General features: G+C 51.5%; 2 protein-coding genes across 4 annotated transcripts; one reads left to right on the top strand and one right to left on the bottom strand.

Moving 5' to 3' along the window:
• Window positions 1-1,955: 1,955 nt before the first annotated feature.
• On the bottom strand, window positions 1,956-4,699 carry LOC101769882 (glucan endo-1,3-beta-glucosidase 11). Of its 3 annotated transcripts, none has more exons than XR_002675652.1 (3): window positions 3,298-4,699; window positions 2,481-2,610; window positions 1,956-2,340 (listed from the first exon to the last, which is right to left on the bottom strand). XR_002675652.1 is itself a non-coding variant. In XM_004984961.3 (2 exons), the coding sequence occupies exons 1-2, from the start codon at window positions 4,546-4,548 to the stop codon at window positions 2,542-2,544; spliced, it is 1,320 nt and encodes a 439-aa protein (XP_004985018.1). In that variant the 5' UTR covers window positions 4,549-4,699; the 3' UTR covers window positions 1,956-2,541. The 3 variants fall into 3 exon arrangements, 1 of the variants encoding a protein (XP_004985018.1); XR_002675653.1 differs by having other exon boundaries at window positions 1,956-2,131; XM_004984961.3 differs by having other exon boundaries at window positions 1,956-2,610.
• Window positions 4,700-12,613: 7,914 nt separating this feature from the next.
• On the top strand, window positions 12,614-12,997 carry LOC105915193. Its single transcript, XM_012849149.1, has one exon. It carries the CDS (start codon window positions 12,614-12,616, stop codon window positions 12,995-12,997), a length of 384 nt encoding a protein of 127 aa, XP_012704603.1.
• The last annotated feature ends 5,937 nt before the right edge of the window (window positions 12,998-18,934 follow it).

Genomic DNA, 18,934 nt, shown 5'->3' with positions numbered 1-18,934 from the left:
CTTGGATCATTGGAATTGAATTCCATCCTAATAATCATAATTTAGACACAAATTAATTAAGCTAATATAATTGTATGTGGAATATAGTTGTATATTATAGTTGGTGATATGGGAGAGATACTTGTATGCTGCACTTCTACTATAGAGAAGCGAGTCTAAGAGCGTGCTATAAGAATTGAATTCCATTCTAATAACCATAATCTATAGAATCAATTTCCATCTCCCACCCCATGAATTTAAGATAGGCTTATATCTAAACTTTGGAAAGTTGTGGAATGCCACATTCCAACATAAATTAGCCTACTCCATAAATAGATTCCAATTCCTTGGACCCAAACGGGACCTTAGCAAAAAGTGACCGCTACTAAACCTGTTCACAGATATTTGATAACCTTGACTTTACCGTTCAAAGTTTGGCCTTTAATTTTCTCCCACGTTAACGGTTAAGCACTCCAAAATATCTAGTGAATTTAAAATATTCTAGCTAACTAGATACTTCATCCGTCCCAAATTAATATTCATTTTGATTTTTCTAGATATACATCTTTGACATACATCTAGATATATAATTATACTTATATTTAGATACGTAGTAAAAATGTTGTATCTAGAAAAGTCAAAATGAATAGTAATTTGGGGTGGAGGTAGTACTTTTAAAAGACTAGAAATCTGTATACGATTGAAACATTAGAGATGAACCCAGTTGCAAGTAGTCTGATCTGATGTGGAGCGCTACCTTCGTTGAATGCAACCATTGCTTGGTTCTGAATTCTGATCGACTCGCGAGATGTGTAGAGAGGGAGTGTTGTCCTCACGCTGACGGTTGATGGTTTGCTGGGGCTCAAGGCCTTAGGCTAACCGCACCGCACGGTCCCTAAAATGACCTCTACAGGGAGCAGGGTCCACATGTCAGATCCGTTTTACCGATCCATTTTTTCTTCTCTCCGCTGCCGCCCTACCGCTATCCCATTCGCCAAAGCAACCACCGTCTCCTTCCTCCCCTCCCCATCGCCCTCTCCGTCCGCTACTCTCCGCCGCCCCTCTCTCCCCCCTCTCCTCCTCCCGGGCGACGCCCCGTGCGGGTAGCCTCATTCTCCCCCACGGCCACCGTGGCAGGCTCCCCTCCCCGGTGGCCTCCTTCTCCCTTGCGGCAGATCCGCTCGCGGAGGACCTGACGAGCTCCGCCGGTTGAATCCGCGGGCGGATTTGGTGCGGCGGCAGGCCCCCTCCTCCCCGGCCGGCAGTGGTCACGCCCTGCTGCTGCTCCCGTCGCCCGCCGCCCTTCCTTACTCCTGCTGGCTCCTCCTCCCCGCCGCTGCGGCCATGGCAGCCTCCCGGGTTGGAGAGGACGGCGTCGATGTCGCGCGGGAAGAACTCGACGCCGGCAAAGCGCGCGAGGTACAGGAGCTCGGCGTCGCGCGGTGGGAGCTTGAGGACGTCGACTCGGTGACGGGAGCGCGGCAGCCTCCTTCTCCAGCGCGACAGCCTCCTCCGGGGCGACAGCCTCCTTCTCCGGCGCGACGACCTCCTGGCACGGGCGCGGCGGCCCGCTTCTCTCTGCTGTCGTCCCTCTCTCCTCTCTCCTCCCTCCCCTCCGGCACTGCTTTCTCCTTCTCCCTCCGCGCCAGCCACCTCCTTCCCGCCGGCCACGCGCAGGACACTTCGCAGGCGGGGCGTGAGATCCGCGTCGGTAGGATAGCGTTCGTCCGCTCGAGCGTTGGCTTTGGAGATTTCCTGTAGCGATCGGAAGGGTAGAGGTTGGGATAGAGAGTAGCGGTGCGGGAGTTTAGCCGGTGTATTTAGCGTTCCGGGAGATTTACAATCGTGCAGTGCGGTTAGCCTCAAGCTTCACTTGTGGTTGAGGAAGGTGAATCCAAATGGAGTTGCTGGATGGTACAACGCGGGGTCATCGAGCCATCCCCATTGACAGGCACTGAAAACCAAGCGAATCAGAATGCAGCAAAGTCACTGCCAAAAACGAACGACAGCACAATCATGGTTCATGCACATGTGTACAGGATTTCAGGACTGAAGGGACGGGGACGCGACCTTTGTTTAAAGTAACCTATGCGCTACTGCACGTTCCTTCTATCCTCCGGAATTGCTCCAGGAACTGTCCGGTCCTCGGTTCCTGCCATAATTTGATCAAGTATTTAGTTGGACATCTAACATTTAACAGGATTCTTCGAACTCTGCATGCCATAGAGGAAAAAAAAAGTGTGGTAAAATTTTCTTTGTCACGGCAAATTGTGACTTCAATTTTTTTTCCCACACTTTTCCAGGAGGCAGGCAAACTCGAAACCGGGAAGTGATCCATTGCTGCTTAGTGCTTAGCTGCACCTGCACAGCAACAGATCGGTCTCAGAAGTCAGAACCACAAACAAACGAGCAGCACAAGATCAGCTCGTCGCCAATGCCGCTGCCCCAGGACGGCAGGTCGGCAGCTCCACTTCATCCTGATCCTACATCCATCTACCTACCCCTGACGATTCTGCCATTCCTCAAGACAATGCCACCGCCCAGCGGCGCCACACTGTGGTCTCACGCTGCCACCATCAGCACGGCTGCTGCACCTGCCACTGCCGCCTGCGCCCACATCCGCCAGCGGCCCTGTCGACCAAAGCCAGAAACAGACGAGGAGACCTCATTAGGAAAAGAGTCAGCAGCAAAATTCGTCGAGGAAACAACAAACAGATCAGTACTCGCCACCGCCCATTTCTAAAGAAATTTCATCAAGTGTTGGACCGCATCTGCGGTCCTGGTGCGAGCGTGGAGGTTTGTGTAGTGCACTAGTGCAGGGGTACCTCCAAGGCTCCAAACAAGAAACAAGTACGTAGCTCACTGCAGAGAAACTTCTAGATCTAGTGTTGGTTTCTGCAGGCACCTAATCGCCCTTACCTTAAACAGGATGCAGGTATGAACGATGTGAAGATCTTCAGATCATTCAGGCACCCCTAGGAATTTCAAACAAAGACGCCAAGGATGCTGAAACAGAATCGTGCTGATGGAGATTTAAGTCCACATCTGAAGTTGTAAGTCTGATGAAACCACCCTATCCACTTTGCCGATTCGCAGAATCAGCACGCTGATGCGGGAATAAATTTCCGTGCAGCGCATGGTCAACCCACGACATGTACTCGGATGATGGCCATCGCCCGACATTCTCGAGTGCTAAAGCAGCTACGCCTGATGCAATCACCTAAAGTACCTTATCCTTTTTCAGAAACACAGCAGTAGCTAAATCATGATCGCTGCAAGCAAGAACAATTGGTAGAGCAGGGTGGAACCAGAGCTCACCGGAGGATCACGCGTCGAAGCCGAGATGTCGTAGTAGCCGTTGCTGTTTCCGCCGCCGCTAATGTACCCGCTGTTGCCATTGCCGTTACCTCCGAAACCGCCGCCGCCGTGGCCAAAGGTGGAGTTGTCGCGCGGCAGCTTGAAGGAGAGCTCGTACGCCGGCGTGCCGTCGGGCTTGAACAGGCCGTAGTAGCGCTCGGACGCCAGCCCGGGCTTGAGGTTCTCATTGAAGAGCGCGAACACGTAGGCGCGCAACGGCACCCCGGGCTTGAGCGGCGTGCCCTTGCCCTCCGCCACCAGCCGCATCGCGTTGCTGTTGTACCGCGCCGCGTTCTGCGGCGTCGCGCCGGTCTCGTTGGCGGCCCCCGCGGAGGGCCACCCGGTCTCGGAGACCCGCACCTCCACCACCCGCGACGCCGCGGCGTTGGCCGTCGCGATGGCGTGGTACACGGCGTCCACCTGCGCGACGAGGAGGTTGGGGTAGTGCAGCCGGGAGTTGGGGTCGGGGACGCCCGGGTAGCCCGGCTCGAGCAGGGCGTAGTCCAGCTGCACGCCCTTGGGGTCGCCCGAGTAGGCGAAGTAGGGGTACGCGTTCACGAGGAACGGCGAGCCGGTCCGGGCGTGGTAGTCGAGGATGGGGCAGAGGTACGGGAGCAGGTCCTTGCGGAACGCCCCCGCCGAGGGCGGGTACGACGTGCCGAGCACGCCGAGGTTGTGCGCCGTGGTGACGGTGATCTGCTTGTCGAGGTCGAGCGCGCCCACCGCGCCGTGCAGGGACTGCATCGCCGGGAGCAGGACGCGCGAGAGCGAGGAGCTGTTGCTGCCGGTGAGCACCTCGTTGCCGACGGTGAGCACGGCGATCTTGGTGTCCGGCAGGAAGGGCACGAGGTTCTCCTTGAGCCACCGCGCGGCGCCGCCCGGGTCGGCGACGGCGGCCAGGCACTCGTCGGGCACGCCGACGACGAGCTCGACCCCGGTGCGGGCGAACGCGCGCAGCACGGCGGGGTCGGCGTCGTACATCCGCACGCGGCCAATGCCGAGGCCCTCGAGCAGCGGCAGCACGGACTGCGGCGGCGGGAGGTTGTTCCCGACGCGGCCGTAGTTGATGCCCACGAGCGACGCCGAGGTGGCGTCCGAGGCGGGCGCCAGCGCCAGCGCGACGACCACAGCCGCGCACAGCGCCGCGGCAAGGCGAGAGGCGCACAGGGGTTGGAGCCCCCAGCCGACTCGGAGCAGGCGGCACGGCGCCATTCCTGGAGCGCAGTCCTGACCGTGATACAGAGATTGCACGGATGGTGACTGATTGGAGGCTGGAGTGGGGTGAGGAAAAGAATGGGGAGAAACGGGCCGGGGTGAGGTGATTGGGTGGAGTTACCTCCTCCTAGAGCAGTCAGCGGTGTATAGTGCCTCGAGAAGAAAAGGATGCTGATGGCTGATGGTACAAGGGGCCAAAGGGGTCTGAGGCTCTGAGCCAAGCGAGTGGTGAATTCTACCGGCACGACACGTTGGTCGTGCCAGCAATGGGTCCCAAAATCAGCGAGCAAGGGTCAAACACATTGTTGTGGCATCAGTTACTAGTCTTTGGGACGGGCGGAGTGGAATCCAATGGGGGACAGTCCGTCACTCGGCTGGGCTGCAGCGGCTGTATTTTTCGGGACACTCCCTCCCCGCGCATGGAAAACGCTTGCTGGTAGGTGGAAGACGCCGCCGCGCCCAAGCAACATGGGCCGAACCATTGTGAAAGTACCGAAAAGTCCATCACGGACGGGCTAAGAAGGTCCGATCTAAATGGGCCACAAAGAAATTAGGCCCGTGTTTGCTGGGGCATATTGACGCATATCTGCTGCTGCGGTACTTCGATCTATGTTGGGCTCGAAACGGTCGTGGACAAGGCTGGGCTGATGTTGTTGGGTCATACACCAAGGCTGCAAAACGGCCGTATTGAGTTCGGCCCATAGTATAGCCCGTGGGCAGGCAAGTGTGGTTTTCTGGATCACAATTGGTACGAAGTTGCTAACGAGGTAGGCCCATAATAAAAGAAATCGGGTCAACAAACCGCAACTGTCTATATCATCGTCAAAAAAAAAAAAATTACTCCACAAGATCGTCTAAAAACCATCAAAAGAGCACACCTGTATCTTTGTTGCAAATTGTTACCCTATTTAAATGTGTCCTGAATATGCTTCAAGTAATTTCATCCACAAAAAATTAACATAATTAAGCACCTGTAAGTACAGATGCGCCGGTATTTTTTTTCGCGCGGTGCACGGATGCGCCGGTATGTCTCTTGAGCAAAAACTTTGATTAAGCTGCTCAATTATTTGGTTAGATCTTAATGAAATATATATGGCTGGCTTGGTTAGAATATTAAAGCGGCTAATAGCAGGCCATTATGAGGCAATTACAACGGCATTAAATATATTGGTGAGGGCCGCTGCCCGGTCAATCATCAATCTTCCTCGCAGCAGTGGTGACAGTTTTCGCTGTTCATTTCTTTCCGACACGGAGCAAACAATTTCTGACATGAAATTCAGTGCCATGTCCATGGCCGTGCAAGCATCAAGATAGCGACAGTCAGGTCCTGCAGCCGAATGGCCCTAAAATCCAAGATGCACAGCTGCGACTGTGGGGGCACAGTTCGTTCAATCAGGCATCAGCAGAGAAAAGACAGTTATTTTCTGAAGAGTATTTCAGGCTACCGACGGATGATGCCGTGTCCTTTGGTTAAAACAACCCGCTGCTTGTTTGATTAAGCAGCTCTCATGAGTTAACTGATTAGATTCTGACACATTGATTTCTCGTCCCTAAACGAACCATCAACATGTCCTACAGTTCTTTCGGATCAGGTGTCATCTTAAGCTTGCGGTTTGGAGAAGTCGTACATCAATGCATCAGTCTGGAAATTGACTCTCTGTACTGTATTATATTCTGTTCATACTCATGTTGCCAGCACCGGTATGTACAGCCGCTGCTGCAGAACTTCATGACCACAATTCTTTTCCAGTGCAGTGATCGAGTCTTTAAGAAAAGCTTTAATCTGTTGGAACAGGCCCATCAACCTACTAGCAGCCTTTCGTTGTGCCGGGCATTAGTTGGAGAGTTCCAATCTCGAAAGCACTGGATTGTGCCGCTAGAGCCATTCTCTAGGCTACTAGGCATGTAGGACGAGAGAGCAAGCTTTGTTATTTACTCCTAAGCAGGTTTATGTCTGATAGCAGTTCATCCAACAACCGAAGATTCGCCCGTCGTCCCCTTGCCGTTTAAGAACAGGTTTTTCTGAATAACGTTGAAGACATCCGATGATTGACTCAAGCTGTGGCATGTCGACCATTCCTAGTCCTTCGTCGTTTTCCCGAGTGGAAAAATTCTGGAAGTCAGCGTGTGGATTTCTTTTTTAAAACGAAAATTATATTAAAAAAAAGAATAAGTCTAGATTGGGCAAACAAAATAACACCGGCCGGTTGAATTGGGACATCCCGCACCGTACCACACCAACGCACTACTCAAACTCAATTCAACCACACAATATGCCGGTTGGATTGAGCCATCAACCGGGTCTCTCTCAACTCTAGCCTCGGATGGTGACATCGACACGATCCTTAGCGAAAACTCCGCCCGGTCGGATTGGGACATCGATCCAAGCCTTCACGAACTCTACCCGGTCAGATTAGGATGTCGATACAAACTACCACACAACCAACGCCACGGATTGGATCATCTCTTTTTCTTTGTTTTCTTTTTTTTCTAAGAAAAAGAGAAGAGAAACCAACGTTATGGATTGGATCCTCTCTTTTTCCTTTTCTTTTCTTTTTTTAAGAAAAGGAGAAGAGAAAGAAAGGAAAAGAAAGAAAGAGAAGCGTCCTTTCGGAAGCAGCCGTCGTCGAAGCAAGGTCAAACTGGGTTGGGTTTTCACCCGCCACATCCGACAGGGAAGACCGGTGCCCTTGACGTTGGCCCCAGTGAGGAGCCAAGGTCCGCACCAGAGATGCCCGACGTCACCTTCAGGAAGGGCATAACGTCAATGGCGCCATCGACGCCATCCCAAGAAGAAATGTGTTTTCACCCACATTGTCACCACGGTGTAAAGAGATAGTCGGCACCACCAGCCCCACCACCGGCCGTTGGATGACGCCGTGCGCCGGCCGTGGGTGCCCCCGCCGCCGGACCACACCATGCACCGCCCGCAGTCGCCGCCGTAGCCGGTGAACGCGCACTAGATCTGACGGGGGAGTTTCGGGGGCAGTCGCGGTGCTTCCTCCCGGGCCGCCCGAAGCGAGCGACACGGGGGTCGGGAGAGGGAGGGCCCAGCGTGTGGATTTCATACCCAGCGTAGCAACAACCATATTGACAGGGAGCACAGACACGCACACTCTGAGTCTGACGCACGCCGTTGATTGACACGGGCTCCAGATCCGGCTGCGGCTGCGACGCCGACCGCCGAGCGCGCGTCGTCGTCGTGCCACGCTTGTTCACCTGACCCATGTGTCCGAGCTGAGCCGGGGAAGGGACAGCGCGTCACAGTGTTACCGTCCTGGCGTAGCGTGGCGCTGGCAGTACGCATGCCGGCCGTTCTGCCAGATGGAGGAGAAACCGGAGATGGCGAGATCGGTTCGCTGCCGGAGGGAGGTGCTCGACCGATCCAACGCCATCGCCAAGCACCGACACATCACACAACTTGCGATCGAGAGAAAACGCCGACACGAAGGCCGGTAGAAAGAGGACGATGCACGGAGACTACTGCACAAAATACCTACCCTACCTGCGGTGTCCTGTGCGTGGCGTACGCTCTCGTGCATCGTGTAGCACCACAAGAGTTAACCGTTTGCATTTCGAAGTTTCGTAGCCTAATCTTCTCAGCAGAGCACGTTTCCTGCAACAAGCTCCACTGTTCAGGATAGCGCAAGTTGACAGTACTGCTGCGATGACGAATTGACGATAGAAAGGTGTATGATAACTAGTGCCCTGCAAGCTTTATTGCGATCCCTCGCATCAGACGATGGCCGACGTCCCAACAGAAGGAGCCGAAAATCCCTTCCGGAGGGCACGTACCCGGGAGGTGATTTGCTCCTGCCGTGCGATTGAAGATCGATGGAGGCACCTAACGCTTGGTAGATAGATTAGGAAAGAGATAATTATTTCCCTAATGACCGTGCTTGACTTTTCTACTCCACCCGACCTGCTTTCTCTCTCTCTCCACTTTCACCGTCCCCTCGGCTCCCCCCCTCTCTCATACAACAGCGGCGGCGCACGAGATCCAGGCGGTGGCGATGCGGGAACCCGACGACGGGATCCATGGAGGCAGGCTCCGGCGAGGTAGCCATCGCCGTCCAAGACGGAGGCCCTCTCCGGTCTTCCCCACCGTCGAGGAGGCGGCCCGTGAGCTCCATCGACTTCATGGATGCTGCCATGGAGGTGACTAGGTCGAGGTATGCCCTCTCTTCACGTCTTCTCTCCCCTCCAGATCCATGGCGGCGAGATCCAGCCATGGAGGAGTTCGGATTTGGCAGATCCATGGCATGGAGGCACCACGAGCTCGTGAGGGCTCGGCTCGGATTCGTGGAGGATCCGTCGCCGCCGAGGAGGAAAAAGGGGTCGAATCAAGGCGCGAGGAACGGATCCGTGGATGGGCTAGCGAGATCCACGGTTGCCCCTAGCGGGGATGCCGGATCCCGGCGTCAGCATGCTCGATGTTCGAAACAACGAGACTCGTCACCGTCGAAGACAAGGACGACGAGGCGAGGTCCGCAACGTTGACGGCAGCAAGTAACGGCAACCATCGGCAAGCATCATCCCGCAACTGATTCCGTTTTGCTCTTCTTGAAAATGTTGGATCCGTACTGTGATTTTTCTTAATGCACATTATTTTTTTTAGAGCTGGCCGTAGAATCTGTGCAGTTTGATTCAAGGCAACACTTTCTTGTTGTGATATGTATTTTTTGGACAGTGTGAACACTTGTGAAAAAATTATTGGCAAGAACATAGATTGTGACGTAAATTTCTTTCTTTTCCTAGTTTTTTTCATAATGTGTACATGATATCAGAAATTCTTTTTTTTTATCAAACATGTAATTTCTAGATATGTGCAGGACGCTTCTTTCCCCTGTACAGACACACACAGTATTTGTATGTCCTTGTAAATTCACCAAGTGAAAAAGGAAAAAATTCATGCGAAAGCTTTACGACCAATAATATTTATGGTGCAGTTTAATGAGAAAAATAAATAATGTACTGGTAATGGTCCTCTCCGACACTCACAGGACCTCGGTACACATCTCATCAAGTCCTTAGTGCAGGCAAGTACATGGTTGTCGTCTAACAGGAGGTCTCATGCATTGATAATCTTGAGACGATTCAACAGGCAACGCGTACAATAGGTTCCTACGTTATCCTATAAGTTGCTAGTAGTGGTATATAAGTCCTTAATTTGTCGTCTAATAGGCGGTCTTATGCATTGACACGTAATCTTGAGACGATTCAACAGGCAACGCGTATAATGGGTTGTCCTATAAGTTGCTGTTAGTGGTATATAATTCCTTAATTTGTGCATAAGAAAAATAAAATATTATGATTTAGCTCATGAGGTGGTTGTTTCGCGAAACAATGGTCTCTTTCTCTCTCCTCGCTCTCTCTCCTCCACATCATCAAAAATCCTACGTGACACTGCATGAGATGACCTGGTGACGTGTAGCAATATACTTGCCCTTAAAGCATGCATTATGCTCCATTCTCTCTCCTATATACTCATCATTTACCACAAATCCTCTACGCGTGTCAAGTGCTGGAAACAGCCGCCGGGGCACACAGCCTCCGAATTGCTTCGTCCCAGAAGGAGCCGGGTGGCGTCCATAATCCATTCCATCTGGGCACCCACTCTGTGTGTCACTCCCGCGCGGTGCGGCGCCGGGGGCCCGGCGGGCGCCGCGCGGCGGCCGGGCACGAGGCGGGACGTTGCTGTCAGAGAGATGATTGTCCCGTTTCACGTCGCTGTCGCACGTTCGGCATCGATCTCTGACACGACATTTACTCGCGAACAGACTGCGAGCAGTGGGGCGTCACGCCCGTGGAAGAGGCTACTGCAGATCGTACCACTGCCTCCTGCACGATCTGACTGTGCTGTCGGCACACGAGGGGGGTCTCGGAGGTCGGAGCACGAAAGCCGACGGCCGTGCATGGCATCGCTTGTCGCGCGGCGTTGTACGGGGCCGATCCTTGCACGGTTGCATGCATGAGAGGTCATTCGTAAGCACCAGGAGTCAAACAGTTTCTCCCAAGACTGTCACTTGTGTTCCATTCCCCCTAGAGTTCTCTGAATGGGATTGGCATTCCCAAGTCTAACCACACTAGCAGTGTCGCTGCAGGTCAAACAGATTCGCGTGATTGTCATGAATGGGATCTTGCGTCGAGCTCGAAACAGAGGAGAGGTTTGCTGTCCGTGTCCACAGTGGCATCTGAAATATGGTCTAATGTCACGTATTAGATGCTTCAAGTAACATAGAAGATGGAAGCCGTTTCTTTCTCAGGACGAGTGGTTTATCAGATAGACCGTTGCATACCTGCATGATATAACGGACCCAACAAACCATTTCCCATCTTACCCAAATTAAACTTCCCAACCATCAAGTTGGTTACAGACTACCTCATTCTGGCTCCAAAGCTGAGCTGCTTACCTCTCGGCTCCCCTTTTAGCATGACTAAACAACTCGCATTGAAGGCATCGAAGCAGCCGTCACGATGTTGCTTTGGGTCAAGTCGAAGCAGTGGTGCTCCGTGCAGCTCAGAACACAGTTCTCTGATGGCACTTGCGACCTGAAGATTGTGCGAGACGTACACCTCGAAAGACTTCTCGCGTCGTGTTCACTGAAAGAAACTGCCGCTTTTCCATCAGAAATGCTACCACCGATGCTCAGATGCAGCTCTCCGCTCCACGCGCGGATTTCCTGTCCGTCTGGCTGGCAGATCGCCTGCGACGACGGGCGCGGAGGAAGGTCGGAGGTCGCCAAACACGCGTCCCGGAAATTTATGGCACGCAGCGCAGTCTCTGTGCCCTTTTTTCGGATGAGTTTCTTCGTGTTCACGCACGCGCGCCGGCGGCGCCGAGCGGCGAGCGAAGCACGAGTACCGGGCCCCCGGCGTGCGGTGAGCTCCCTGCCTCCCTCCTCGATTGCGTGCTCGACGCCAAACAGTTTTTGTTGCCAATCAGACACTGACAGCACTGCAACCGACGCCACTCGCCTTTGACACCATAGACGATCGTGTTCGTCTGCATGAGGGTCCATGCCCCATGGACGCCAGCGTGTCAAAGTCTGGCCTCCCCCTCCCGTGCCATCGTGTGCGGCACAGCAGTATGAGGCTATGGGCAGTAACCGGAGCTCACGAGCAGAGCAAGAGCAACACTAGTGTTTATGGAGCGCAGCGATTGCTCAGTACCTTCGGACGACGGTGGTTGAGCCGATCGGCGTCTCTCGGTGCGGGCGGCGCCAAACAATTGTCGTGTCACTTGTCTATAAATCCGAAGCGTCATTTCGATTCCGTCGTGCCTGAATCATACCACTATCATACACGGCGCATTCGGTGTACTGTATTAACTAACTTCGTCAGTCGTAGCTGTTGATCGATGTCGATGAATGATTGATCTTTTTAGGTGACGGGATGAATAATTGATGCCTCTATCCCGTTTCTGGTTGCTGGTTGTTGCAGTCGGTTGATGTCTAAAGAAGTGTAATCCTGTTCGGGGCGCAAGGAAAATTGAGCAAAATCAATCGAACACAAATGCACAATCATTGTGAGGATCCTGGCCCGTCTCTCCCCGGTCGCGGACCAGGGTCCTGCTTTCGGCGTCGTTTTTGTACATTTGGTAACGCACTACCGCAACAGCTGCGCGGCACTTTCACAACAAACAGTGCTTCTACAGTCCTACAGGCTACAGCAGTAGTGGTCGAAGACTCGAAGGAAATCAGATGAAGCTGACTGGTAATTACCACACCGTAACTTGATACTGTACCTGTACCTCGCCGAGTCGTTGTGCAGGCTCCAAGACCGAACGGGCACTGCTACGAGCAGTAGCATCCGATGCGTACTAGCTTCTGCCTGTTAAAGTATATGGCTTATAGATAGAGTCATGATAGATCGAGTCTCGAGCTCTTAAGATGTATCTCTTTAAATTGTAACCGGATCAAAGATCCTAGCGTGTAACAACTTGTTGTAACCTAGCCGGTTGATGGCTTGCATATAAATACATGGCGCGACCGTGGCAAAGGTTGATAACGCTTACCAATTTTACATGGTACCAAGAGCCTACCTCTACAAACACATCTAAATGGAAGACTCCAGCGCATCCTCTTCCGCTGGTCCGGCGATCTCGTCGCTGCTCACCCTCCCCATCACGGAGAACCTGTCCGAGAACAATCTTGTTCTATGGAAAAGCCAAGTTCTACCGGCCATCCGCGGTGCCCAACTTGAGGGGCACCTAGACGGCACGGCACCGGTGCTGGCTAAGGAGATTGACGTCACGGTAGTTGAGAAGACCATCAAGAGCGCCAACCCAGAATACACCAAGTGGGTGGCGCATGGTCAGCAGGTGTTGGGCTACCTGCTCACCACCATGACACGTGATGTCATGGTGCAAGTCGCTACGACGACAACTGCGGCTGAACTCTGGTCTGCCGAGGATAACATCTACTTGTCGCAAACAAGAGCGTGATGCATGAACACGTGTATCTCCATGGTGACGCTGAAGAAGGGAAACCAATCTGCTGCTGAGTTTATGAGCAAGATGAAAGCATTGTCCGATGAGATGGCAGCAGCAGGGAAATCCCTTGGTGATGAAGAACTCGTTGGGTATATCCTGACGGGCTTTGATGTTGAATACAACCCACTCGTGACGGCGGTCATCTCCAAGAGCAAGCAAATCGGCTACAACGAGCTTCTTGCGCAGGTATTGAGTTATGAAAATCGCCTTAACATGCAGCACAACGCCAACTCATCATCATACTCCTCGGTGAATTCCGCGTCTCGTGGAGGACGTGGCTACAATCGAGGAGAAGGAGGAGGAGGCTGTGGCTACGATAATGGATCTAACCGTGGCCGTGGCTTTGGAGGTTGCCAAGGGCGTGGCATCGTGTCCAATGGTCGCAGTGGAGGACAGAAGCCCTGCTCCAAGACCCGGTGCCAAGTTTGCTTCAAGGAAGGACATGGCGCCGAGTGTTGCTAGTATCACTTCGATGAGGACTTCGTTCCAGATGAGAGGAACGTCAATGCGGCCATGCAGTCATACGGTGTCGACACCAACTGGTATATCGACACCAGCGCCACCGACCATGTCACGGGCAATGTCGACAAGATAGTCATCCACGACAAGTACCACGGCAAGGATCAGATTTGTACGGAAAGTGGTGCAGTATGAACATTAATCATATCGGTCATGCTATTGTTAGTACCCCTAGTCGCAATCTATATCTCAATAATGTTCTTCACGTGCCACAAGCCACAAAAAATCTAGTTTCTATTCACTCTTCACCGTCTCGTTAAAGATAATCGTGCCTTTGGAATTTCATTCAAACTTTTTCTTGGTCAAGGATCAAGCAACCAAAAACATTCTTTTGGAACGCAAGTGTAAAGGTGGCCTATATCCTCTTCCTGAACCGCACAAAGAAGCTTTGAGTGTTGTCATGCCGTCCCATGCTCGATGGCATAGCAGATTGGGACATCCTGCGTTTCCTATCGTTCAAAGAGTCATTAGAGAGAATAGTCTTCCCTATTATAGGGAAGTTAGTAAAGGGTCTGTTTGTGATGCCTGTCAACAAGCAAAGAGTCATCAATTACTCTATCCAAAATGATCTAGTGTGTCTAAAGTTCCTTTAGAATTAATCTTCTCTGATGTTTGGGATCCTGCTCCTGAATCTATTGGGAGAAGAAAATATTATGTGAGTTTTATAGATGATTTCACCAAGTTCACCTAGATTTATTTGCTTAAACACAAATCTGAAGTGTTTGAAAAATTCCATGAGTTCCAAAGCCTTGTTGAGCGCTTATTCAATCGCAAGATCATTGCCATGCAAACAGATTGGGGTGGAAAATATGAGAGATTAAACTCGTTTTTTCAGAAGATTGGCATATCTCATCTTGTCTCTTGCCCTCATGCGCATCAATAAAATGGATCCGCTGAATGAAAATATAGACACATAGTGGAAGTTGGCCTTTCCTTGTTGTCAAACGCAGCCATGCCACTCAAGTTTTGGAATGAAGCTTTCTTAGCGGCCGCGTATCTTATCAATCGCACTCCAAGCAAAGTCATTGCCTATGCTACCCCCTTAGAATGTCTGTTCGATGAAAAACCAAACTATTCTATGCTATGAGTGTTTGGGTGCGCATGTTGGCCTAATCTTCACCCATACAATACACGTAAGCTTGAATTTCGTTCAAAGCGTTGTGCTTTCCTCGGATATAGCAACCTTCACAAAGGATTCAAGTGTCTCGACATTCCTACCGCCTGAGTATATATCTCCAGAGACGTGATTTTTGATGAGAATGTGTTTCCTTTTTTCGAATTACATTCGATGCTGGGGCAAGGCTACGAGCTGAAATTCAAATCCTTCCTGATCATCTTCTTGATCCATCTCGGGGTACAACTGTGTATGCTGGTATGACTAATGGTTCATCAATTTTGCCTAACAATTTTGCTAAAGATTCAGGTGAAAATTCCAGGCAAAACGGAGTTGTGGATGATGTTTTTGTGCAGCATACCCCTAGCACGGACTTCGAGGAAGATCTCCCTGCTCCGACCGTTATTGCCCCAGGCGCATAAGCCTCGGGATCTCCTCTATGCGCAGGAGAATCAGCCCTGGGGCGGTGCCAACGGCGAGCGAACCTAGTCGTGCCCCGTGCCCAGGGAGGGAGACCAGAGCGCGGGCAAATCCCGCCAGCGTCCGATAGCTGGGGGATCTGCGACGGCACTAGACGAATCTGGTGTGGAATGGGACTCTATTGTGCCGGCGTTAGCGCCAAATCCTGCTTCTATCTCCGCACCAACGGAAATTGCATTAGGTACATCTACTGATCAATAAGCTATTTCATCTGATCCACAAGTTGTGGCGTCTGCTGACGAGGCACGTCCAAGGACTCGCGGCTCTCATGGAATCCGTAAGCCTAAAACCTACACGGATGGAACCATCAGGTATGGCCTCGCCGTTTCAACCGAACCAGCAATTTTAGATGAAGCTTTCAGCAACAAACGTTGGAAGGAGGCAATGGACAGGGAATTGATGGCACTTATGCAAAACAAAACTTGGTATTTGGTACATCCTCAAGCAGGTCAGAATATTATCAAATGTAAATGGGTATACAAGGTGAAGAGGAATGCTGATGGAATAATTGATAGGTACAAAGCTCGATTAGTTGCTAAAGGCTTCAAGCAAATTTATGGTATTGACTACGAGGATACCTTCAGTTCTGTAGTTAAGGCGGCCACTATTAGACTTATAATGTCGGTTGCAGTGTCAAATGGGTGGAGTCTCAAACAACTAGATGTTCAGAACGTGTTTCTTCATGGTATACTTGAAGAAGAAGTGTTCATGAGGCAACCTCCTAGGTACGAAGACAAAGATCAACCACATCATATATGCAAGTTGGATAAAGCGTGGTATTCTCATCTCGGTACAAAGCTACAGAGTCTTGGTTTCAAATTTCCCTATTCTAATTTAGCAAGGAAGGGCTAACTATGTTTCTGCTTATTTATGTGGATGATATTATTGTGACCAGCTCCTCCCATGAAGCTACGTTTGCACTATTGAATAACCTCAAAAGTGAGTTTGCGTTGAAAGATCTTAGAAACTTGCACTATTTCTTGGGAATTGAAGTTAAGAAAGTTCATGATGGGATGGTGAATTGTAAATACTACACCATTATCAACAAGTGAAAAACTATCTGCCTATGAAGGAGAAGTGCTAGGGCTGGCAGATTCTACAAAGTATAGAATCATAGTAGGGGCGTTGCAATACTTGACACTAACTCGGCCTAATCTTTCTTTCGCTGTGAACAAAGTGTGTCAGTATTTACATAAGCCGACTAACATTGGTCTGTAGTGAAGGGTATACTACGCTATTTAAAGCTCACGCTCAGTACAGGATTGAAAATATAGAAGTCAGTATCAAGAACAATCAGCACCTTCTCTGATGCAGATTGGGCAGGTTGTGTTGATGACCGGAAATCAACAAGAGGATTTGCAGTGTTCTTTGGCTCAAATATTATTTCTTGGAGCTCGCGAAAGTAAGCTATCATGTCAAGATCTAGTAATGAAGGTGAATATAAGTTAATGGCAAATGCTACTGTAGAGATAATGTAGGTTCAAGAATTAGGAATCTGTTGTCCAAAAGTAGCCACTTTATGGTGTAATAATATTGGTGCCACATATCTATCTGCTAATCCGGTCTATGCAAGGACCAAGCATATTGAAGTTGATTTTCACTTTGTCACGAAAGAGTGTCACAAGGAACTTTGCTGATTCGGCTAATATCTACACGTGATCAATTTAGGGATGGTTTCACGAAGCCAATCACAGCAGGACAACTACATGAGTTTAGGTGTAATCTCAATTTAGAGAAGTTGTGATTGAGTTTAGGTGTAATCTCAACTTAGACAAGTTGTGATTGAGGGGGCATGTTAAAGTATATGGCTTATAGATAGAGTCTTGATAGAGCTTATAGATAGAGTCTGGAGTTGCTGTGATGTATCTCTTAGAATTGTAACCGGATCAAAGATCCTTGCGTGTAACATATAAATACATGAGTAAACGGTGATAACGCTTACGTACTGTAAGAAACAGAGGCCTACCGGCTACCACTGCCTAGTACTCCTGCGTAGTAGGTGGTCGTCCTACAGGACGGGGACACGGATACGGGTGGTGTCGTGTCCACAGGAACCCAGAAACCCAACCACTGCTGACTGCTCGGTCGACGGCCCCATCACTGATGCAAGCATGCATGCAGTGCTAAACGCCAGCCTTGCCGTTCGTCGCTTCTCCGGCTGTAGACAAGGCACGCATCTCCAGGCACGCCGGGAGTTGATCGCAGCTCAATCTCGCATCGGGTTCCGCTGAGCTTGGGGGGACTGCCCGGGGACCCCGTCCCAGTAGGCGTGTACAGTGCCCGTGACCGGATGTCCGGATCGGGTCACGCTTTTGACGTCGCGATTAGAGTGGCGTATCCGTACGTGTGTACTGTCCTAACTCATCAGGTCATCACCCATCTACGTGCCAAGATACCAACGTACTCTCCCGCGTATACTGTTACAAACGTCAAGCGGCACAGTAGCGGTGCAAGCGTGCAGCCACACGCCATCGCCGTGCCCGTGCAGAACCCAGAAAAAGATGTGCAGCTACCACCTAGCTTTTCTAGAATCTGGATGGCTAGATATAGGTTCTATTATTCGTACCAATTTTGTTATGCCTAGTTGCCTACTGATAATGCCCCATCCCGTCCCATTGACCATTTCTAATGCACATGCGCCTTTGTGATTTTATCCACGCACGCGCCCCACTTGAAACCTTTCTTTTGTCGCAAGGAAGCGCACACATCACGACACCCGAATTCCAACGCTGGAACATACCAAAGTTTCGGTGTTTGGTTCTCCAGGCACGCTACACGCTAAGCTCAGCTCAACACACAGCTGGAGACGACGTGAATCTCCGACGAGAAAACTTGTTTGGCACTCGAAATTAAAGGAGCAGCAGCAGGCGTCCTTTAATTTTGTCAAGGCAGTTGGCGTGTGTTCTAACGACGACGAAAAAATGCTAATGCTAGCTAGTGTTATTCTTAGCTGCTCATGCATGTGTGTGTATATGCTAGCTACGACGAACGCCACGTCCTTGTACCGGCGCAGTCATGATGGGGGCGTCCCAAAACACTGGCCGTGCATTACATGCACGCATGAGCTGTGCCGGGTGGGACAACAGGGCAGAAATCGACGCACGCACAGGCACGTACATAAAATCGGAGTGTGACGCATACGCCTACATCACATCATAAAATTTCGAAATGGTAGCTGTCGTACGCGCGTATACACGGGTGTCAGGCTACTGTACCCATGCCACTTTCTCGCCAGGGGCATTCAGGACCACGATAATACCAGCTCGCGCGCGTCGTCCCACACACGCGTATACCCTTGTCAGCTTCGTTCGTCCTAGTACGGCGTAAATATGCACGGCGGCCAGGCTAAGAGAGACCCACACGAACTGTCCGTCCACTGTCCAGATGCCCCGTCGTCCATTCCTCTCCGCTCGACCATGCAACGAACCGACCGACCGATCTCGATCGATCCCCGACCCCGGCGGTGCACCGCGGCGAGACCGATCGATCGATCACCGAATCAAGCAGAGAGCGTCGGTCGAGCGATACCGGATCGCCAGCCACACTGGTCACGTCCCCATACAGACGTGAGACATATCGCCCGTTGCACTCGCACCTGTGTCTGTGCTTGTTTGGACCGTGCGCGCGTGGTCCAGGCACCCCGACGAGCACGTATCTGTATCAGTGCGCGGCGGTCGGCGTCGACGCCGAAGGGGGAGAGATCGACAGGGAGGGGCACGGAGAACTACCCGCAACCTAACGGCGGCGCGCGAGGGACGGGTGGAACGGCGGCCGAG

This window comes from Setaria italica, chromosome IX (assembly GCF_000263155.2).
Source record: "Setaria italica strain Yugu1 chromosome IX, Setaria_italica_v2.0, whole genome shotgun sequence".
NCBI classification, from domain to species: Eukaryota; Viridiplantae; Streptophyta; class Magnoliopsida; order Poales; family Poaceae; genus Setaria; species Setaria italica.
This window is presented reverse-complemented; position numbering and strand designations above follow the sequence as displayed.